General features: G+C 45.2%; 1 protein-coding gene across 1 annotated transcript; it reads left to right on the forward strand.

Moving 5' to 3' along the window:
• The first annotated feature begins 64 nt into the window (after positions 1 to 64).
• Positions 65 to 24,355, forward strand: LOC144479497 (adenomatous polyposis coli protein 2-like). Its single transcript, XM_078198227.1, has 9 exons — positions 65 to 139; positions 1,047 to 1,425; positions 3,582 to 3,677; positions 4,764 to 4,903; positions 9,934 to 10,011; positions 12,511 to 12,627; positions 14,709 to 14,923; positions 16,982 to 22,406; positions 22,473 to 24,355. The coding sequence occupies exons 1-9, from the start codon at positions 98 to 100 to the stop codon at positions 22,719 to 22,721; spliced, it is 6,741 nt and encodes a 2,246-aa protein (XP_078054353.1). The 5' UTR covers positions 65 to 97; the 3' UTR covers positions 22,722 to 24,355.

Consider the following 24,355-nt stretch of genomic DNA (forward strand, 5'->3'; position numbering starts at 1 on the left):
ATAAAGAATGTCTCTGTCACATTTCCTTCTAAAATGTCATTCATTTGTTTGTGTGCAGGGCCATGGGAAATCGAATGATCAAGGTGCAGAGAGCACGATGAATAATTTACCTCAAGGATTGAACAACTTGGGCAGTAAGGTAAGTGCTTGTAATAACTTAACAAAACAACAATAAGATATGGAGTAAAAGGCACACGCACATTAAACCATACTGACACCCTAATGCACCCATTGTTAGGTATCCCTATATGCCAGTGATAGGAAACCTAAGCTAGTAAATGGGCCGCAAGAGTGGCCCTCCTTCTTCTCAGTGGGCCGCAAGGTTGAAACTAGGCTTGTTCACTAACCATGACCCCATGAATAAGATTAAATGCATATAATACACGCCAAATATTTCATAACGAGTTATAGAAAATGGTTAACTACTCATATATTAATAGAACTATCATCAACGTCAAGTGTAAAAACAAAATAAATATTCACACTTGATTGGACGCGGAGGAAGTGTACGGCTCACACGGTCAGTGTTGTGTGAAATCAGCACGCACCTCTCTTCACTTGTCCTTGCTTTAGGTGAGCATCATTTGAGTCGTGGCGATAGGAAAAAAGCTTTGCGGATGGAACCCAGTGAAATGTGGCAACTCTGCGCATGGGCAACAGTCAACAAAATGTCTTGTGGGCCGCACTCAGAACCCTGATAGGCCGCATGTGTCCCCCGGGACCATCGGTAGCCCACTGTTGTAATATGCATTCAGTTAGGCATATGAAGTGTCATTGACCTAAAGGTTTAACTTTCTTTCTCTCCATAGTCGCTGCCTGACCTGCTGAGTGTTTCCAGTATTTTCTGCTTTCATTTGGGCAGGGTGCTGGCACTTGTTTATCAACACTCTAATTTAAATGAAAGCCTTCAATAGAACGAGAGAGGAGAAAAGCTGATGGAAGGACTTATCGCAAGGATTGGTACAGATCTTGTAAAATTGGGATGGGACAAAAATGAAATGTTAATGAAAATCGGAAATAACTCCTTCCTGTGTTTCACTCCGCAGGTGGAGATGGTGTTCTGGCTGCTTTCCATGCTGGCCACCCGTGACAAAGATGACATGTCAAAGACATTGCTCGCCATGTCCAGCTCGCAGGATAGCTGCATCGCCATGCGCAAGTCTGGCTGCCTCCCTCTGCTCATTCAGCTCCTGCACGACAGCGAGAGGGACTCGGGACCGAGCAGGAATTCCAGCAACAGCAAGGAGGCCCGAGCCCGCGCCAGCGCAGCGCTCCACAACATCATATACTCCCAGCCCGACGAAGGGCAGGCCAAACGGGAAATGCGCGTTCTGCATGTGCTGGAGCAGGTGCGCTTGTACTGCGAGACGTGCTGGGAATGGCTGGATACTAACAGGCAAGGCAATGGTCCAGAATCCAACAACAGTAAGTAAATAAACTGTCATTTTTCTTAGCCCAACCTTGGCTGGTTTGGTTCCAGAATGTTCATCGATTTCAACTGAAAGTTTTACTTGTGTTTATTGTTGGGTGAGGAGAGGTTAGTTCCCGCAACTCCACTCCACTCTGTCTTTTAGGGAAGATAATCTGCCATCCTTACCTGGCCTGACCTACATATAACTCCAGAACCCTAGCAATGTGGTTGACTCTAAACTGCCCTTGGACACCTATCGATGGGCAATAAATGCTGGCCATCCTGCAATGCCCATTTCCCAAGAATGACTCCAAAAAGTCCTTGAATAAAAAGTTAGTGTTTGGCCTCACATTTAAAGAGAGGAGCAAACTGCTCACTATCTTTGCAAGCCTATATATCCAGATTGGATTTCAGAAAGACACTTTAAGCAGCAGTGATAATGGGTTGAAGCTCAGCGCATGACCATGACAATTGTCGTTAAGAACCTAATTAATTCACTGAATATGAAACTGATTCATCAGATAACCTGCCACTTCTACCATTCATATGTTACATGGGATTATGTAGGATTTACGGCACAGATCATAGAATCAGAGAATCCTACAGTGCAGAAGGAAGCTATTCGGCCCATCGAGTCTGCACCGACCACAATCCCACCCAGCCCCAATCCCCATAACCCCATGAATTATACTAGCTAATCCCCTGATTAGGAGCAATTTTGCAGGGCCAATCCACCTAACCCGCACTGTGGGAGGAAACTAGAGCACCCGGAAGAAACCCACGCAGACATGGGGAGGACATGCAAACTCCACACACACAGTGACCTAAGCCAGGAATCGAACCTGGGTCCTCGGCGTTGTGAGGCAGCAGCGCTAACCTCTATGCCACCGTGCTGCCCCTCATAGGCATAGTGCCATTTAGTCTAATTAATCCACACAACTTTTATACTCTACCCGAACTGGCTCCTATCTTTCTTCATCCAAATCTACCATTGTAATCCTCTGTTCCCTTCTCCCTCAGGTTCTTGTCTAATGTCTCCTCAAATGCATCCATACTATTTGCTTCAAACACTCGCTGTGGTGGTGAGTTTCACATTCTCATCAGCCTTTGGGTAAAGAAATTCCTTGAATTCCCAATTAGATTTCTTGGTCACCATCTTATTTTGATGACCTCAAGTTATGCTCTTCCCCACAAGAGGAAACATTCCTTCTGTATCCATCCGACCAAACATTTCATTATTTTAACGACCTCTATTAGGTAAACCCTCAGCCTTCGCTTTTGACGAGAAGAGAGTCCTAGTCTGTCAATCCTTTCCTTTTATTTATAGGTTTGTGCCTTCAACACTACGTGGTTGATTCTTCATGGCCTCTGATGTGGCCTCGCAAGCTCTTCAGTCGTAAACCACAATCGCCTACCACCTCCTCCTTAATGCAACGAAGAATTGACAACAAATGCAACCATGGCAGTGTTGCCCACATCCCAGTGACAAATAAAATTAAATAACTTTCCCACAATCAGGTCTAAACATTTCCGAAGGAGTACTCTGTAAAAGCTGTAAGCATGCCCACCACTTATCAATAGGTAAAGGAACTTCTAATGTAACGTTAGGTTATAACAACAAGAAAATTCCACCTTACACAAAATTTAAAGCATTGGCCCAACTGGCGCAGGCCTGTGTTGAAGCTCCACACACATCTCTTCCCAACATACCTCATCTTACTCTGTGAACATTCCTCCTCCCTCATGTACTTATCGATCTTCCTCATAATAGTATCTCTCCTATTTGCGTCACCTCCATTACCAACTATAATCTAACTGATTTCAGTAGTGGGTCATAGCCTCAAATAGCTGGGCCACTTGGATGAGCTAGGGGAGGATTAATACCACTTAGACTACAAGACCACAAGGCATTGGAGCAGAAGTAGGCCATTCGACCCATCGAGTCTGCTCCGCCATTCAACAGAATCATGACTAATCTGATGTAATCCTCAACTCCTTCTTTCCCATTTTGTCCCCATAAACCTTGATCCTCTTACTGATTCAAAACTTGTGGAGCTATATGCCATAAGAAGTCAAGAGAAGGAGGTGAAGGAGACATTCGGGACAAACGCTGTAACTGGATGTTGCTGAATTTTGATTCTAAGTGCTCTTTTCTTCTTTTCCCTTGCAGTGCCACTACCCATTGAGCCCCAGATCTGCCAGGCAATGTGTGCAATCATGAAACTGTCTTTCGACGAAGAGTATCGCCGCGCCATGAATGAACTTGGCAAGTTGCAAAAATTGTTACTTAACTCTTTATTGGCTGTTCTCTCGGTGTTCCTGTCAATTCTCCATTTTAATTGGTGGTAACTTGCAGATGAGAATTTGGTTTTGAGATTGGATTTTATGGAGTATTTCAAAAGGACAAGCACTTCAGAATAGAAGATGAAACTTGGAGAATCTGAGGATAAAGCCTAAGATTGCCATACTAATTGGAGCTCATTCATCTGTGTCACACAAATCACAGTGCAGGACATGGGAACAAAATTATACCCACTGGAGTCTTATCAGTGATCTAGAGTTCCAGCCAGGGCCAGATGTTATCAGTGGTGCTAACTGCACTTACATTGGTAACACAAGAGGAGTTTGATAAGGAGGTTTGCCTGTGTAATTGAGATTCAGAGACTCTGAATGTAAATGGGCGGCACGGTAGCACAGTGGTTAGCACTGCTGCTTCACAGCTCCAGGGACCTGGGTTCGATTCCCGGCTTGGGTCACTGTCTGTGTGGAGTTTGCACATTCTCCTCGTGTCTGTGTGGGTTTCCTCCGGGTGCTCCGATTTCCTCCCACAGTCCAAAGATGTGCGGGTTAGGTTGATTGGCCATGCTAAAATTGCCCCTTAGTGTCCTGGAATGCGTAGATTAGTGGGTAAAATATGTAGGGATATGGGGGTAGGGCCTGGGTGGGATTGTGGTCGGTGCAGACTTGATGGGCCGAATGGCCTCTTTCTGTACTGTAGGATTTCTATGATGAAATTTCAGTTTCAACTTAATAGAGTGCCTTCATTTCCACTGACTGACACATGTCCCAGGTTCTGGTATTGAAGCATTTTGATTCATAACTAGTTGGAAAAATAAAACAAGTTTAGAGCAATTTAACCTGTTGGAACCAACCACCTCTGCAAGATATCACCGGTTCCATCTCTAACTTTTTTCCAGCTCTGATGAAAGGCTATTGACCTATTGGCTTCTCTCTCCACAGATGTTGCCTGACCTGTTGAGCATTTCAAGCATCTTCTGTTTTTATTTCTATCTGAGTCTTATAGTTGTTATTTTCTCCCTCTGCCCTTCCCTCTGCCCACCTTCCAATACAGGAGGTTTGCAGGCCGTTGCTGAACTTCTTCAGGTCGATTGTGACATGTACGGGCCCACCAATGATCCTCTGAATTCAGCCCTGCGTCGGTACGCGGGAATGGCCCTGACTAACCTCACCTTCGGGGACGTGGTCAATAAGGTAACCATACCGTCTCACACCTGCCCTTAAAATACTGATTGGAAGGATTTGCCTTTGCTGTTAGTACAAGAATGCTGAGGATTCTCACCACCCCAGCTGTGGCTATTATTACTACCTTTATGATGCTTCTGCTTTTTTAATTCATTCGTGGGACATGGGCGTCGCTGGCTGGCCAGCATTTATTGCACATCCCTAGTTGCCCACAAACAGTTGAGGGTCAACCACATTGCTGTGGCTCTGGAGTCACATGTAGGCCAGACCAGGCAAGGACGGCAGATTTCCTTCCCTAAAGGACATTAGTAATCTACCATGGCGGGATTCGAACCCGGGTCCCCAGAACATTCGGTAAATTTCCTGGATTAATAGTCTAGCGATAATACCACTAGGCCGTCCCCTTCCCAATGTCATGCTGTTGATGCAAGAATGGGACATTATGAGCAGTCACATTGAAGGGGGTGGATGGCAATTGGCCTGCTCTCAATGATAAAACAATATAGCACACAAGGAGGCCAAAAAGGCCATCAAACTGCATTGCTTTATTAAAGAGCAATTTTAAAAATTCTTTCATGGGATGTGGGTGTCGCTCACAAGGCCAGTAATTGTTGCCCATCCCCAATTACCCTTGGATTGAGAGTCTCGCTCGGCCATTTCAGAGGGCAGTTGAGAGTCAACCATATTGCTGTGGCTCTGGAGTCACGTATAGGCCAGACCGGATAAGGGTGGCAGATTTCCTTCCCTAAAGGGGCATTAATGATGGGCTTTTACATCAATCAGTGATAGTTGTCATGGTCACCATCAATTTTATGATTCCAGATTTATTAATTTACTAGTGTGGCGATGGTGGGATTTGAATCCATGTCCCCAGAGCCTGAGGTTCAGTCCACAGACATTCCACTGCGTCATTGTCTTCCCATCCAGTTCGTGCCATGAATCCCAGCTCTTTCCCCCTATCCATGCACTTTTTTTTCTCCATCAGCTATTTGTCCAGTTTCCTTTCCAAGACTCCAATTGAATTTGTAACCAACACCATGTCAGGCATTCCAAACCTGAACCACCTATAGAATTTTTTCCCTTGCGTCTTTGGTTCTTTTGTCAATCACCTTAAATCTGTGTTCCCTGGTTAGCAGTGCTTCAGCTGTTGGTAACATTTCTCTTCATTTACTCTGTCTAAACTCTTTCTGTTCCAAAGCTGCAGAAGGAGACCATTTGGCCCATCGAACCTGTACTGGCAACAATTCCATCCGAGCCCTATCCCCGCAACCCCATCTGCTAGTCCCCCTGACACTAAGGGGCAATTTAGCATGGCTATTCAACCTAACCCACACATCTTTGGAATGTGGGTGGAAACCGGAACATCCGGAGGAAACCCACGCAGACACGAGGAGAACATGCAAACTCCACACAGACAGTGACCCGAGGCCAGAACTGAATCCAGATCCTTGGTGCTGTGAGGTTGCGGTGCTAACCACTGTGCCACCGTGCCACCCTTCATCTCTAAGTAAATCTTTTTGATAACTTTCCCAAAGCCTTCATATTTTTCCTAAAGTGTGATGCCCAGAATTGGATACATACTCCTTCTGGAGCAGCGATAGAGTTTCATATGGGTTATGCATAACATCCTGACTTTACTAACCTACACCTCTCTTTATAAGGCCTGGGATCTGATATTTTTATTAATTGCCTTGTTAACCAGTCTTGCCACTTTCAAAATTTTGTGTACAAACATCCCCAAGCACCTCTCTCTTCCTTACGTCCATTTTTAAGGTCATTTATACTGTCTCCTTATTCTTCCTACAAAACCTATCACCTCGCTCTTCTATGAATTGAATTTCACCTGCCATTTGTTCACCTTTGCACCAGCCTGTCTTAAAGTCTATTACTATGTTCTGTGTTACAGCAGATTTCAAAGTAATGCCCTGTACCCCCGCTGAACAAATTATTTTATTTATTCATTCATGGGAGTGCATTTATTGCCCATCCCTAGTTGCTCGAGGGCAGCTGAGGGTCAACCACATTGCTGTGGCTCTGGAGTCACATGTAGGCCAGACCAGGTAAGAACTGCAGATTTCCTTCCCTAAAGGACGTTAGTGAACCAGGTGAATCTTTTCGACAATCGACAATGGTTTCATGGTCATCAGGAGATTCTTCATTCCAAATTTCTTTTTATTGAATTCAAATTCCACGGGATTCGAACCCGGATCCCCAGAACATTCGCCAAATTTCTGGATTAATAGCCCCGCGATAATACCACTAGGCCAACGCCTCCCCTAGCAAGGTTTAGTTAGTAACATTTTAGCTGAGTGATGTTCAAATGGAACTTTCCGACCACAAAGTTAAGAATTCCAATGAAATTCAGCACTTGGTATTTTTAATGCTTAAATTCGCTATACTGTTATCCGGCTTTTTCAAGTGGAGGAATTGAATCCATCGACTCAAAAGAGGAGCCAGAGTGATTCAATTGGATAACTGCCAGTTCAGATTCACTGTGATACTAACATGCCACTAGGCCATCATCTGCGCTATTAATGTGTGATCAGTGGTTCTCTCTACAAGTGCTAAGTTTCTTCTGCATTGTAAACAGTACAAATTCAGTACATATCGCCTAACCTCACCTGTTAAGGTATATATGGATATTCATTGTACTCCATCTGCTGCTGCGAAATTAGAATGATCATTCTTCCTGAAAGTCAATACAGTGATATAACTTGCATATATATATATATGATAATATCTATTGAACTCCAGGAATTAATACACAACGGACAAAGTGATCTCTCACTCAGCGTTGGCCCAGTGGGAATTCCCAATCTTTTTACCTAATTGCAATGTTCACATCAAAACATGATTAATGCGAGAGAAAAAATGCAAATCAGAAGCTGGTGCCAACAGGTGTAGAGGTCAATCAGATTGATACTAAAAAAAAATTCAAATCCGTTTATTTGTGAGTCGATGAAAAGTAGACGACATTCATTTACATATTGTCAAGACACGTTAAGCAATCTTTTGAGTTTATTAAATAATAAATAACCTGCTCTGCAACTCATCCATTATTGAAACACCCAATCTGCCGGGATGAGAAGACTCCCTTTTATGTCTGAGACGAGGAGAATTATTTTCCCTGGGAGGGTCGCTGTGGAAATTAAGTTACAACAACAACAAGGCAACTCTGTCAGCGAAAATAACTTATTATCAAACAAGGCCTCATTTGAGGTATTCAGGAAAGAGACTAATCTAACTTTGTGTCAGTTTCATAAACACTGCATTCCCAGCCTTGGCCACAGGATGAAACAAAGATAAGTTACCATGACAAATATTAAAAAAAACAAGATATGGTGACATATTGTATGGAGACGGTTTTCTTTTGGATAAGAAAGGGCAAAAAGCTATGCTATGATTGGTGGACTATGTATGCAAATAAAGGATTAGAAAGTTGCTGGTTTCTCATTTGCTGTAATTAACTATAACTGCTAATTATCTGTATGGATCAACAGAACCTCATAGTGAAATTCACTGTGTCTGTTCTCCTTGCGAGCAAGTAATAAAAGCTTAGGAGTTTGAGTACTCACCGTGCTTCGTCTGGTTAATCCTCAAGAGTTGGAATAAGAAATTCTCTTCCCCGGAAGGCAAGGCAGGCTGGGACATTGAATCTATTCAAGGCTGACTTAGATAGAATTTTGATGAGGGAGTCAAGGGCTATGGTGGTGGGGGGTGGTGGGGGTTAGGGGGGAGGGGGGAGCACGCAGACAGGAAAGTGGAGTCGAGCCCACAACCACCTCAGCCATTATTTTATCAAATGGTGGACCATGCCCGAGGGGCTGAATGCCTACTCTTGCTCCTCAGTGCTATTTTCCTGTAGGTCAGAGGTAGATGATTTAACCTTTTCCAAAACAGTTATTGATCACAAGAAACACTCAAACTGGTCATAGGCAATAGCTACCCTTAACAGGGAGGTGGTGGCGTAATGGTACTGTCACTGAACTTGTAACCCAGAGGCCCAGGCTAATGCTCTGGGGCCTGAGTGCACATCCCACCAAGGCAAATTTGAATTCAATAAAAAATCTGAGTTTAAATAGAAGTCTAATGATACCAGGAAACCACTGTCATTAAAATCCATCTGGTTCACTAATGTCCTTCAGGGAAGAAAATTTGCTGTCCTTACCTGGTTTGGCCTACATGTGACTCCAGATCCACAGCAATGAGATTAACTCTTTAAAAAAAATGCCCTATGAAATGGCAATCAAGGAATGAGAAATGAATGCTCGCTTAGCCAATGACACCCACAACTAATGAATAAAAAAAAAGGAATGACTCTCCAGAATGAATAGTGGAGCAGACTCGAAGGGCCGAGTGGCCTACTGCTGCTTCTATTTTCTAGGTTACTCTCTCCCTCATCCTCTTTTATGAAGCTTAATACTGGTTAAGATATCATCCCATCTAGAACCTCAATATTATCGTTCTTCATGTGGGAACTGAAATAATTAGTTTCAGTAAGTTTTCAACCTTTAAAGGTATCAAAGTCAATGCAGTCTTCCGTGGGGTTCAGTGGATATCACCAACCTTTGGAATCCTGGCTGATTATCTTTTCATAGAATCATAGAATCCCTACAGTGCAGAAGGAGGCCATTCAGCCCATCGAGTCTCCACCGATTCTCTGACAGAGCATCTTACCCAGGCCCTCTCCCTCGCCCTACCCACGTAACCCCATTTTTTTCTTCACTTCCTCGCACTGGGCCTGTGATCTACCTACAGTGCCCTCATATTTGACTCAGGTCAGCCAAATTCAGCACAAAGAGTCAAACTGAAGTCCAACCACAAAACCGGCCCATTTAAAAGTAGGCTGATTTAAGATGTTGCCACAATGAATCATTTTCTCATCTTCCCAGTGGGACCATGATGTCCCACTAAACAGCCAATCACAGGTGTTGAACCCTTGTCTTGGTCTGAAATATCTTGAGGAGAGGGAATCAAATGGTTTGGTAAATGAGGTGTGCTCACTCGTTCAACTTTCTGCGCTTGTTTTCCTCTTGCAGGCTACATTGTGCTCCAGAAAAGGATGCATGCAAAGTATCGTGGCCCAGTTAGAGTCTGAAAGTGAGGACATACATCAGGTTGGTCACTCGTGAAGCAGTTTGTTCTGATATTGTCAAAGTTTAAAGGGATACTCCAAAGTAACACGCTACAACATTCCTAAAGTTACATATTGATATAAAACGAATTCCTCTTTGTACAGGATGTAAAATAATTTTCAACTTTAAAAAAAACGTTATTCTTTGGCTTCCCCGTCAGAGCTGCCATCCTAGAACTAAAGTGAGGGCCTTAACTTTCACGCAAAAATGCTGCAGATGCTGGAAATCTGAAGCAAAAGCAGAGAGGGCTGCAAACAGCCAGCAGGCTATGGCAGCATCTGTTGAGAGAAGAAGAGAGTTAACGTTTCAGGTCACAGACCTTCCAGCAGACCTGGGAAAAGTTAAGAGATCGAGTAGGTTTTGAGCAAAGGTTGGGTGGAGCAAAGACAAAATGGATGTCCGTGATAGGGTGGATGACAGGAGAGATTGAATGACGGATCCATAGAATCCCTACAGTACAGTAGGAGGCCATTCAGTCCATCGAATCTGCACCGACCTTTCAAAAGAGCACTCTCCCTAAGCCCACTCCCCTGCCCCATCACTGTAAGCCCTCACATTGATCATGGCCAATCATCTTAATCTGCATATATTTGGACACTAAGGGGCAATTTGGCATGGCCAATCTACCTAACCCGCATATCTTTGGACTGTGGGAAGAAACCAGAGCACCGGAGGAAACCGATGCAGACATGGGAAGAACATGCAAACTCCACACGGATAGTGACCCAAGGCCGGAATTGAACCCAGGTCCCTGGTGCTGTGAGGCAGCAGTGCTACACATTGTGCCACCGTGCAGCCCCAAATGAGCTGGTCTTACAATGGCAAAGTGGATGGTAATGGGGCAAGAAAAGAATCGAGGAATTCAAAGATGTGCGTAGAGCAGGTGGATCTATGGATCCATCATTCAATCTCTCCTGTCATCCATCCTATCCCTGATCTCCATTTTGTCCTTGAAATCAAAATAAGATGAAAAACCTCTGGCTATTCCATTAATGCATTCTGCTCACGCACCTCAAGAAGGAGCTTGAGGCTCCGAAAGCTAGTGCTGCCAAATAAACCTGTTGGACTTTAACCTGGTGTTGTGAGACTTCTTACTGTGCCTATTCCATTAACTGCAGAGCTTGGGTTCAAAGGGCCCCAGCTGCGTTTAACTTCAGTAAAATACCATAAAATAATGTCAAATATCAGGCATGCTGCAAGTGATCCTCTGACCCGAATCTACCCTGTTTCAAGCAGGTGGCTAAAATCAGGGACCTCAGAGTTTGAGCAGCTTGTATTTATATTTGGCGGCACGGTGGCACCGTGGTTAGCACTGCTGCCTCAGTATTGCACACTGGGCACCGAGCAGTGCCAAGGGGACGGGGTCAGATGGGGATGGGCCTATAGGGGGCAGAGCCTATTGGGGGGAGATCATGGGGGTGGGGTGTCTTGTTGCCACTCTGCACTCAACGCTGACAGAGGGAGGGACTGCCCGTCAGGGTGGGGGAGGGAGGGGGGTCCACCTGCCAGTAGGTGATTGGGGCTGCAGAAGGGAGGGGCCGGACTGCGGGGGGGGGGGGTTCAGGACTGCCAATGGAGGGGGGTTGAGGGGGGTTGAGGTGGCCCCAGGTGGGGTGGCTGGTCCTGAGACATCCCGGAGACCAGCGATCAGGGGGTGGAGGGGTCCCACGGCCAGTGATGTGGGGTCACGGGGCTGGCCAGTGTTGGAGCTGGCCAGCGATCAGGAGGCTGGCAGTGCGGGGCTACAGTGCATGTGCCGATCTTGGTGCTGACAAATCAGCGCATGTGCAGTGGCCCGCTCAACACTATGCTGCCGGCCTCTCCAGCGGGAATAGGCCCCGTCCACAGATTTTTAGCGTGACTCATGCTCGGGCTCTCTGTGATGCACAGAGTGGGAGAGATTCATTTTGAAAATCCTGCTGGAAAAACAATCTCCAGTTTTTACGCAAATTCGACACTTAGAATCTTTTTGGGAGAATCCCACCCAATACTTTTCACTGTATCCCAAAATGTGACAATAATAAATCAAATCAAATCTAATCAGGGTGTGTTCAAAATTCTGTGATTAATTGAAAGGGTTTTTCATGTATATATAGGGGGAGATCTTCAGGTCGACGTTAAGAATGTCACAGTTACTTCAGCGTTTATCAACAGTGGAACATATCATTTAATGAATGTCTGAATGAACATGTATGAATGTGTGTATAAAGTAATTGCGTGCGTGTATCCCGTTGTATCCTAATTACCTAAATTAATTAACTTTGATTTTTGTAATTCGTTGTAGTTGGCAATGGGGAAATCATTGTTGCTTTGGAGGGGAATGACTTGGAGAACTGGACCGGTTTTGGATTGGGAGTCAGGCTGAGGTCCAAACAACCAGGAATCTCAATCTGCCGCAGTCCCGCGCAAACAGCTCACAGCGTAGTCAATGATAGGTCTGCACACTTGTGTTCAGCCCTTAATATGTGTGTATTATTCCAGGTTGTTGCTAGCATTCTGAGAAATCTTTCATGGAGAGCTGACGTCAACAGCAAGAGGATTCTACGGGAAGTCAGAAGCGTAAGCGCATTGATGCAATGTGCTCTGAAGGCTAAAAAGGTGCGTTCTTAATTAACGAACTCACATTTCATGGGTTAACCTAAGGTTCTAGCGAAGAGTATTGATGGAAAAATGTAGCCAAGATGAGGGAAGCAGAAAGAATGGAACTGATTGACAATCCATAAAGAATAACATTGCTTCAATAATTTATAGACACAAACAAATTTTACTTTAATGTCCTATGCACTTTTTTATTGTCATCTCCGACTCAGTGACACAGCCCCCATTCTCTCTTGAAATATTGATAGGTTGAGATGAAATAAAATGGCAGAAGCAGGCGGGCACAGGGGTGACACGGTAGCACAGTGGTTAGCACTGCTGCCTCATAGCGCCAGGGACCCGGGTTCAATTCCGGCCTTGGGTCACTGTGTGGAGTTTGCATGTTCTTGCCGTATCTGTGTGGGTTTCCTCTGAGTGCTCCGGTTTCCTCCCACAGTCCAAAGATGTGTGGGTTAGGTGGATTGGTCGTGCTAAAATTGCCCCTTAGTGTCAGTGGGACTAGCAGGGTAAACACATGGGGTTACGGACATTGGGATTGTGGTCGGTGCAGGCCTGATGGGCTGAATGGCTTCCTTCTGTACTGTAGGAATTCTATGATTCTAAGGTTTGCATGGAGCATAAACATGGGCCATTTCTGTCCAATTGCTGTGCTTCACAATTCTATGTGCTACACTTCTCAGGTGCTTACTGGACCTGGGCATGCAGTTGTAAATTAATCTGCTTTTTCATATCAAGCATTTTGTCCGTATCTCTATATAAAATCCATTAACTTGAGGTCATCCAAAACTCTGCTGCGCTGGCCCTTACTTGCACGAGCTCCAATCCTCCACGCTCCTGTGCTCACTGGCCTACACTGGCTCAGAGTCAGTTTTAAAATACTCATGCTTGTTTTTAAAATTCCTCTCTGGTCTCATTCTCCAAACCACCACAACCACCCCCTGCCTCCACCCAGCAAACCACGGTCCCCCCCACCCCGCCCAACTCCATCTGTTTAATCTCCTCCAACCTCACAACCCTCAAAAATATTGTCACTCTCATTCTAGCCTCTTAAGCATGTTAGATTTTAATCACTCCACCATTGGTGGCCGTGCCTCAACTGTCCAGCCTAAATTCTGAATATCCCCTCCCCACCCACCACCAAGTCTCTATGCCCCTCTGCACTGTCGTCCTCCTTTAAGTTGCTCCAAAGAATCTACCACTTTGATCAAGTTTGTGGCCGTTATCATCCTATCATAGAATCATAGAATCCCTACAGTGCAGAAAGAGGCCCTTTGGCCCATCGAGTCTGCACCAACTCTCGAGCAGAGCATCCCACCCAGACCCTATCCCCATTTATTTACTCCACTAATTCCCCTAACCGACACATCTTGGGACATCAAGGGTAATTTAACATGACCAATCAACCTAACCTATGTGGCCTAGTGGTAAATTTTGCTTAATAATGCTCCTGAGAAGCACCTTGGGATAGTTTATTATGTCTTTTTTTTATTCATTCATGGGATGTGGGCATTGCTGGCTGGGCCAGCATTTATTGCCCACCCTTGAAGATATTAAGAGCCAACCACATTGCAGTGGATTTGGAGTCACATGTAGTCCAGACCAAGTAAGGATGACAGATTTCCTTCCTTAAAGGACATGAGTGAACCAGATGGGTTTTTACCATCGACAATGGTTTTGTGGTCTTCATTAGACTTCTAATTCCAGATTTTTATTGAATTCAAGTTCCACTATCTGCCATGATAGGATTTGAATCCAGGTCCCCAGAGCATTACCCAGGGTTTCTAGATTACTAGTCCAGCGACAATACCACTTCGCCATTGTCGAAGAGTGCACAGAAGTAAAGAATAATTTCTCTCAAATAGAATAGTCAACACGTGGAATAAAGTTCCAGGAAGAAGCGAAGAGGCTCAGAGTTATCGAAGCGTTTATTACTGTGTGATGCAATGAGTGGATTGTAATAGTTTTTTGTTTCACATGGAAGTTCTCAGCCTAAAGAGGATTGAATGGTGGCTCTCACCGGAACTATCTTGTGATCTCGTGAATTGGTGTTCTGAGTTTTACATTTTACTGTTCCTCTCAAGGAGTCAACGTTGAAAAGCTTACTGAGTGCCCTTTGGAACCTGTCAGCTCACAGCACAGAGAACAAGGTGGCCATCTGTTCTGTTGAAGGGGCGCTGGTTTTCCTTGTAGGTACTCTGACCTACAAGTGTCAGAGCAATTCGCTGGCCATCATAGAGAGCGGAGGAGGCATTCTGCGAAATGTTTCCAGCCTCATCGCGACAAACGAGGAGTACAGGTATAGCAGTTAATGATTTATTTTAAAAGCATGTTGCTGTGCCCGATTTACAAGCATTGCCTAAATATGTAAGTAGCCCTGTCACCTCTGAATCATGATGTGGAGATGCCGGCTTCTGAATCAGACAGTCATGAATAGAAACGTAGAAAATAGAAGCAGGAGTAGGCCATTTGGCCCTTCATGCCTGCTCCACCATTCATCTTGATCATGGCTAATCATCAAATTCAATATCCTGATCCTCCCTTCCTCCCATAACCCTTGATCTCTTTAGCCCCAAGAGTTATATCGAATTTCTTCCTGAAATCGCAATGTTTTGGCCTCAACTACATTCTGTCGCACTGAATTCCACACATTCACCGCTCTCTGGGTGTAGAAATCTCTCCTCAGCTTAGTTCTAAAAGGTTTACCCCTTATCCTTAAATTATGACCCCAAGTTCTGGACTCCCTCACCATCAGGGACGTTCTTTCTGAATCTACCCTGTCTAATCCTGTTAGAATTTTATAAGTTTCTATGAGATCCCCTCTCACTCTTCTAAACTCCAGTGAATATAATCCTAATCGACTTGGTCTCTCCTCGTATGATGGACCTGCCATCCCAGGATTTAGCCTGGTAAATCTTCGTTGCACTCCCTCTATAACAAGGACATCTTTTCTCAGATAACGACACCAATACTCCAGGTGTGGCCTCACCAATGCATATACATTTGCAGTAAAACATCCCTATTCCTACACTCAAATCCTCTCGCTATGAAGGTGACTCAAGACCAACTCCAGGAGCTGGAGCACAAAACCTCCACTGACGTTCCTGTGCAGTGCTGAGGGAGTGCAACACCGTCAGAGGTGCCATTTTTCAGATGGTATGTTAAGCTGAGGCTCCTTCTCCCTCTCAAGTGAAGTGAATGATTCCATGGCACTGTAGAAACACGGGGAAATCTTCCATGATGACCTGGCCAATATTTATCCCTCAACATCTTACAACAAAAAAACTGATCATTCTAATATTTCTGGAACATATTAGATATTCTAATATATTGAATATATATCTAATGTATATATGTTATGTAATATCTATGCTACATATATATTTTTCTATATATTATATATACATGGAGCTTGCTGTGCACAAATTGATTGTTGCATTTCCTACATCACAACAATGATTCCATTTCAGAATTATTTTATTGACTGTAAAGTGCTTTCGGACATCCTCAAGTTATGAAAGATGTACTGATGGCTGCATAAAGAGTTAGTTGATGCTGCCTAGGGTGGAATTCATGTTTCAATAGTGACAGCCACATTATTCCCAATAGTGGGATTTGAACCCGTGTCCCCAGATCTTTAGCCTTGGCCCCTGGACTAGTCCAATGACATTACCATTCCTCCATCTCTTGTTTTACACAGCACTGTACTTCAAAAATGTTAAATGAATACACGTACAATTGAGACAAATTGGGGGTGATCTTACCATCTTGCCCCACCAGTCGATGGATGGGGGGGCAAGCCGATAGGATGGCGAGAGAGTGGAAAATTCAGGTTCACACCTGGTTTCTTGCCTCTCACGATCTTACCGGCACCAGATATCCGGCGAGATCAGCCTCAGGCACGAGGCTGATTCTAACATTTGAATCCTGTGTAAAGTAGAATTTAAATACAACAAGTGAGCCTGGGACGCTATCATGGAGGGCAGCAAGAGCAGCATAGAACAGAGATCTGCATATGCGCAATGGCACCCTCTGCTGCAAGTTGCCAGCTTTCTGCAAGCTTAAGCCCTGCCCCCTCCCCCTGCTGGCAGGAAGCAGATCTTGCTTCATTTCTCCTCAAAGTGAGGTAAGATTCGATTTTTAAGTGGCCCAAAAATAGGTGCGCTTCTGTCCCGTTTTCATGCTTGTTCAGCGCTTAGAATGTTTTTGGTAAAATCGCCCCATTATTTAAATTCTTGCAACTATTATCATGGCAATTTAAAAAATATACTCATGTTTGGATTATTTTTCTTCTCCAGCTACTTTATTATAAAAATATCATTGCCCATTTTGCTTAATGGCCTTGTCTGTCTTTTAGGCAAATCCTCCGTGACTACAACTGCCTGCAGACCTTGTTGCAACATCTGAAGTCTCACAGTTTGACCATTGTCAGCAATGCGTGCGGAACCTTGTGGAATCTCTCAGCTCGCAGTTCAAAGGACCAAGAGCTACTGTGGGACCTGGGAGCCATCAGCATGTTGAGGAACCTCATTCACTCCAAACACAAGATGATCGCAATGGGGAGCGCAGCTGCCCTGAGGAATCTTTTGACCAACCGGCCAGCCAAATACAAAGATACCACCATGGTATCCCCTGGCTCTTGCATGCCCTCTTTATACATGAGGAAGCAGAAAGCTCTGGAGGCTGAACTGGATGCTAAACATTTAACAGAGACATTTGATGGTATCGAAAAACTTAGTCCTAAGCATCCCAACATCAACAAGCCCCTCAGGCATATCGAAAGCCTGGCCAAGGATTATGCTTCAGACTCTGGATGTTTTGATGACGATGAGGGCCCCAATATATCAACTGGATTAGAAACTGGTGGCTTAAGCGTGCTGTCCATGTACCTAAATTCTTCCTTTCTTCAAGGACAAGGCTTGTCCAGATGTCGTAGCAGTGGAAGATGTTCAGAATCGGAAAGAGATCTTGACGGAGCTCTTCCAAAATTCAACCCTGCCACTGATAATGTGTCTGTTGCAGCAGAGAGGTTGGTAAACCAAATATCCACAACTGTAGCTAGAATTGACAAAATAGTGGAGGATATGTCTAACATGCACACATCCTCAGAGGACAGTTTCAGTCTGAGCTCTGAAGATCAATGCATTGACTGGCAGTGTGCGTTAGATGACTTGAACGAGCCCAGGACAAAATCTTCATCGCCCTGTCACCCTACTGATGCTGCTCATTCAAGCAAACGTGAAAATCGTAGCAAAGTGCACGCAATCTTGGGTGCAAGAACAGACTACGCCAACTTATCAAATGATAGTCTGGATTGTGCTAACAGCACTGGCGAATGTGACGTGAAAAGTCGCATTCTTTCAGCTAAGGAATCCTCGGTTACAGACCAAAAGGGTGAGCTTCCGACGTATCAGAGAAGGCCGACCAACTTAGACCTAAAGAGTGGGGAGAACGATCAGCGAGATCGAAAGGATTCTGATGGACAACTGAGTTCTAGAGAATCTACAACTACATTTCATGAAGCTTGGGGAATAAGAAAACCTGACGAAATAAGTAAGAAACGATTCTCACCTTTTTATGAAAAGATCCCGGTGGCTTCAGTCGCAACAGGAAGCAGTCAAAGTCCGAGCCCAGGAAATTCTCTGACTCCTCAGAGCCTGAGTGGCAGAAAGCAGGCGTGGATTCATTCTGGGTATTCGCAAAGCGGTAGAAGTGTGAACCAAGGTCTTTCTAGCACATCTTCTTCCACACCTCTGTCCAACGACCAGGAAACTTTACAGACGTACTGTGTGGAAGACACTCCAATTTGCTTCTCAAGGTGCAGCTCACTCTCATCCCTGTCATCTGCTGAAAACGTCTTGGACGTTCAAATTGGCAGCGAAAATGACGTGGACAGTGACTCCTCTCTGGAAATCATTGGCGTGGATAAAGGATCACCGCAGCCCGTCGAGTCCTTTTCCTCAGACGAAATGCGGAACAAGTCCAGCGATCATTCATTCAGCAGCTCATCTCAACCTATCGAAATACCTTGCCCCAAGCACGAAAAGTTCTCGCTGAGGAAGAAAGTATCTTCCAGAAATATGGATTCCAGCCCTTCAAGCCCATCCGAAAATTATTTGCAAGAAACCCCATTGGTCTTAAGCAGGTGCAGCTCAGTCAGTTCACTTGGAAGCTTTGAAAGCCCGTCCATCGTGAGTTCCATTCAAAGCGACCCGTGCAGTGAAATGATTAGCGGGACAATCAGCCCCAGTGATTTGCCAGACAGCCCCGGGCAAACCATGCCCCCTAGCAGAAGTAAAACCCCCTTGCTTGACCAACTGGAGAAAGATGCCAGTCAAGGCAATAACCAATGGGATGGCGATCTGAAAAAACACATGGACATCAATGATTTCAAAGAACGATTTCACCTCCCTCCAGATATTGACACAATGCTCTATTTCACCTTGGAGAAGCCTAATGAGAACTTTTCATGTGCCTCCAGCCTCAGCGCTCTCACTCTCCACGAACCATACATACAGAAGGATATTGAATTAAAGTTGATGCCTCTCCTTCAGGAGAAAAGCTGTTTTAACTGTCGTGCGCAGGGGGAGGACCTCAGGGAGGAACGGAACGGAGATGGGATGGAAAAGGTTGACAAGCTGGATAGCATCCTGGAAAACTCTGATGACGACATTGAAATCCTGAAGGAATGCATCAATTCCGCCATGCCCACCAAATTCAGAAAAGTGAAAGCCACCGCTGCGTCTGGTTTGCCCACGCAGGTGCTGCAATCCAAGAAGTCGCTTCAGCTGCCCGTTTACATGCTATTGCCGGCCCACTCCCAGTTAGAACCATCTGGCCCGGGCACCTCAAAGAACGACACATTCCGAGAAGATTCCTCCTACTCGGATTCTGTGGAAGGGACTCCAGTTAACTTTTCCAGTTCAGCCTCCCTCAGCGATGAGACCTTGGAGTACCCCCACAAGGAATCGCCCAAATTGACAACCAATAAGGCCGAAGTAATCGAGAGGAGAGAGCTGCTGCCTGCAGAAGGACAAAACGCTGACGACTTGGAGGTGCCCATTGCTATAAAGATGCACGACAGGAGTCTCGAACAAGGGAGCAAATACAACTTGAATGTAAATAGTTGCATGCCGGTGGCCCAATCGTATTCACTTAATTTCAGCCAGAGGGAGGTCCTGAAGAGGAATCAGAACTCCCTGCCGTCGCAGTCGTGTCAAAGCCAGAACCTTCATGTTTTCCAACCGGGGTCGATTGCCAACAGCTTCAGGAAGGAGCAAGCTATGCCAAGGCACACGCTGGAGCTGGGTACAAAGAAAAGCGATTGCAGGAGTTCAGAGGAAGGGCAGCAAAGAATGGACGTTTCGTGCGGCGAATACATTCACGGGAGCTACGCTTTCCAATCCATGCGCCACACCACACCCACCGAAGAGGCGGTGTACTGCTTTTATGACTCTTTGGACATGCTTGGTGTCCCAACAGACCCGGGCAAGCCGAAAACTGAAGGCAAAAACGACTATGAGGAAAGATCCGTCAACCACAGCGGGAGAAACGAAGCAACCCAGCATCATAAATCCAGCTCAAAGTTCCGAAGCACCGGCGTGGCGAGCAAAACGGAACGGAATCTGATAACAGACGAAAGCCCTCTCTGCTTTTCCCTTAGCTCTTCGTTGAGTTCACTCAGCGACGTGGAGTCGGATGACACTCAGGCGAAAACACGGAAAGCATTTGTGAAATCGAGGAAGAAGTCTCAGGTCTCCACTTCTTCGAAATCTTTTACCAACGGGTACTCGTCCTTGTCGACCAGAAGGGACAGTTCCCCCAGCTCCCTGAGCTACGATTCGGAAGATGACCTCTTGCAGAAGTGCATCAGCTCAGCGATGCCAAAGAAGAGGAGGCATTCCTCGAAGAGAAAGTCTGAGAGGTCCGCAAAGCAGAATCTGAAAGGCAACGCTCAGGGCAGCACCGGCAGGGACAACACGGTTTATGACCTGGAGCGCAGGAAGGACACGAACCAAGACGTTTACAGCTCGCTGTCGGACTTAACCTCTCCAGATCTGGAAAGCATTGAGTGGAAAGCCATCCAAGAAGGTGCCAACTCGATAGTCACGAGCTTGCACCAGGCTGCAGCCTGCCTTTCCAGGGAACCTTCCTCGGAATCAGATTCAATTCTATCTTTCGTGTCCGGACTGTCCATCGGATCGACGCTGCACTTTACCCTTGAGCGGAAGGACAAAAAAAGGACTCAGAAGGAGCAAACGCGTAACGTGGAGGGCGCGGAGACCAGTTCGAAAGAAGGGAGCAAGCCGAATGAAAATAAGGCAGGGAAATCTACTGGTGAGAAGGTTCCCAACGCGCCCAAGCCGCCCTCTCGGGCAGTGAGCTTGCCTGTGGTCTTTCGAGGAAGGACTGTGATCTACATGCCTGACATGTGGAAGAAGTCTGCAAATGCCAGCCCTGCCTCAAAGAAAGCAGCGCCTAGAAGTAATGTGGCTTCCAAAACTCCCAACCAGGCATTCAGATCGAGGAGCTTGCACAGACCTGGAGAAACAACAGTAAAGGTCGAGAGTACTTTACCAAAAAGAAGTGTGACTCCACCAGCGAGAATAGCGAGAGGGCCTTCAAGGGGGTCGTCCAGGAATTCAACACCATCCAGGCAACCCCCAAAGAACATAACAGCGAGTGTGCAGCCTACCAGACAAGGAACGCCAAATGCAACAAAAACCATCATCAGCAAGCTTGATCAGAAACCCAGAGCTCAGGTGAGTTCCACACCTTCCACTCCAAGTATCAAGTCTCCAGTGTCAGGGAAACTGTCCCGCAAATCTCCAGTCCAACCACCAAATATTCAGACACCAACTAAACCGGTAACTCCAGCAAAGAAGGTTCCCTCATTTCCAAGGAACGAGCCTCATGGACCAACTAAGAATCAAGGCTCCAAGAAGGTAATGCCACCCAATAGGCTGGACCTGGTGAGAATGTCATCGGCCAAGTCAAGCGGCAGCGAATCCGACAAGTCCAACTTTGTGCGGCAGCTGACCTTCATCAAAGAATCCTCAAGCCTGCTGATGAGGCAGAGGTCTGAGGCTTCCTCCTCCGAATCCGTCTCGTCGCTGTCTCAGTCTGTGTCACCACGAAGGAGCAAGTCGGATTTCCAGAAGGCTTTCACACGCCCCTCACAAAGTCAAGAGCTCAGAGTGGCTAAGCCAGCATCTAACCTGAGCCTGAGTCAAAGGAAGGCCACCTGTGGTGAGGACGGACTCCGAATTGAGAAGCTGTCGAGAAGACCCAGCTCGGAGAGCCCCTCCAGGCTCCCCGTGAAGAACAGTGCCGCCTGGCGACATGATAACTTCAAACGCTACTCCTCTTCCCCTCACATCAATGTATTGCAGAGGGCAGGGAGCCCATCCTCCATTCGTTCAGCCTCGTCAGAATCTAGCGACAAGACAAAAAGCGAAGAAGAGCCTCGGAGTAGCCAAAAGTTTGCAAGCCAGAAAGAGCAGCCGGTGAAGAAGATTCAGCCAAGCTTAAAAGGGATGTGGAGAAGAATCAAGGATGAAGACATTCCGTATTTTCTCAGCAACTCCCTTCCGCCTTCAGCCATGGCACTGGTGAATAAATCAGAGTCCGAGCAACATTTGAACAAAGTGGGAACCGTGGAAACTAAAACCAGTGATGCCTTCGTGCAAACTGACGACTTCCCCATCACAAAAATAAATTCGAGTACGTCGCCAACCTTGGACCTAATCCCTCACATTGCGCAGGCTATTCCCAGGAATACCGTGAGCCGATCTTTGATAGGGAAAAATACAGACACCACGTATGGTGTCTATTCAGACAATGAACAGGAACTTGACACATTAATGTTGATGAGGAATATGACCATTTCAGCTGAGACTGAAAACTATACCAATGTCCCAGGACACATGCACTTCAACTCAAGTAGACATGGTTCCCCAAGCAGAGCTGCTCGAGTGACCCCTTTCAACTATATACCTAGCCCCAAGACAATAAGATCAGACAGTGGATCCCTCCAACCGTCTCAGATACGAGCACCTATTATTAATGAAAAAACAGTGGGGAAAGTGCAAAGCTGAAAGCCAAATTGAACAGTAGACTACTTGCGCTTAAGTACTTTGTTACTTTGCAGTTTTCACTTTGCGGTGATACAACCTGGGAACGATGTGCTCATTCATAAATGTGCCTCAAGCACAGCCTTAATTGGGGTACAAAATGCATGCATCATCTAATTTAGTTCTACCACTATCCATCTGATTATGAGACTATCATTTAATTAAGACATAATCAGGCGAGGTACCTCCTACAAAGACATTAACAGCTATGTTGGTGTACCACTTGTTTATATTTATGAGTTGACTGCAACAAATGGTGACACACTGCTGCAAGTGTGAACACAATGTTCCAATGATAAGGCTTAGTGACCGATGCTAACACTCAAACTTTGATCAGTTTCAACTCAAATTGGTTTCCAGTTGGTCAATTGTTAGAGAGATTTGCAAATATTGGTTGAATGAAGAATAGGTAGCAGGTTAACGCATTTGGCTAATCAGTGATGCTGAGATGAGTTGAGTTGAGGTCCTGCTGGGACGAAAATCATTTTTAAAAATTATAAAGCGAATAATATTCCTAATAGTTCAATAATGATTGCCATTTCAATGACTATCTCAATTTATGAAGACAATTATTGCGGTACCTTTTGTAACAATCATGGGCCAGTTACTCAGTTTAGACAAATTAATAATGAAGTTAGCCCATGTTACGAAAATCAAGGCACTCAATTATGTCTGTACTATGGTTACTGGAGTTAATGGTTAACGTACTGATGTTCTCCATCCTGCTCACCAATGTGTCTGATGAATATCCACAACTTGGCAGTGTAAGTGGGAGGAAAGACAGGAGGGGACAAAGTGCCATCTTCTCGACCAAGGCCAAATGCAGGCCTATTGTTTTACAAAGCAGCACTCTCTGAATGTCTAACGTACAAATGAAGGTCAAAAGCAGGCAGGCAGTTGGGAAGGAGTAGCAGAAACGCTACACTAACAATACATTCCTAGTTTGCAAGCAACAAACATTAAAATAGATATAAATTTTGAATTGAGAAGAGGGAATACACTACATTAGATGGTAGCCAACAAGCAAAAGCAAAACAAACTAAAAAAAAATGTTTGGAACGGGGAGTGTCACTTTCTAACCAAACTTGCTTCAATTTCTTCAGGAAAGTTGCATCTTCACAATTGATATTTCAAAATGTTCCAATTAAAGTTTTGCTTTCATTTGTTTAACGTTACAAATGATTTTTAACATTTTTAAGAGGTTCCATATGGATTAATTTCCCATTCAGACATTGTGCTGGCAATGCTGCTGACTGCATTATTTTTTGCAGTGATTATACACATATTTAAACGTAGAAGGGATAAATATGGAAAGTTTTAACCTTTAGAATGGCTACAATCTAAAAATGCACTTAATAACTCCATGGAGTTTAGAGGGAAATGCATGGTGGCAACTCTTGAACTGTACTCGGGAATGAGTGCTTTGCGCTGTCCTTTCACCTCTGGGATTTAGACTTTAATCCAATTCAGTCAGAAGGAATTCAGGTTTCCTCTTTCTCTGACAGATGAAGGGGCTTTACAGCAGACATACATGCATTTTAGTTTGACTGGCACAAAAGGGGACATCGAAGAGGCCAAGAGGATTGCCTGGACGGGAA

Source organism: Mustelus asterias, chromosome 26 (genome assembly GCF_964213995.1).
Source record: "Mustelus asterias chromosome 26, sMusAst1.hap1.1, whole genome shotgun sequence".
In the NCBI taxonomy this organism is placed as follows: Eukaryota; Metazoa; Chordata; class Chondrichthyes; order Carcharhiniformes; family Triakidae; genus Mustelus; species Mustelus asterias.

Coding starts and splice junctions, on each gene's coding strand:
- LOC144479497 (XM_078198227.1), top strand. CDS start 98: ATGAATAATTTACCTCAAGGATTGAACAACTTGGGCAGTAAG. Junction 1,426..3,581: donor TGGTCCAGAATCCAACAACA/GTAAGTAAATAA, acceptor TTTCCCTTGCAG/TGCCACTACCCATTGAGCCC. Junction 14,924..16,981: donor GCGACAAACGAGGAGTACAG/GTATAGCAGTTA, acceptor TCTGTCTTTTAG/GCAAATCCTCCGTGACTACA.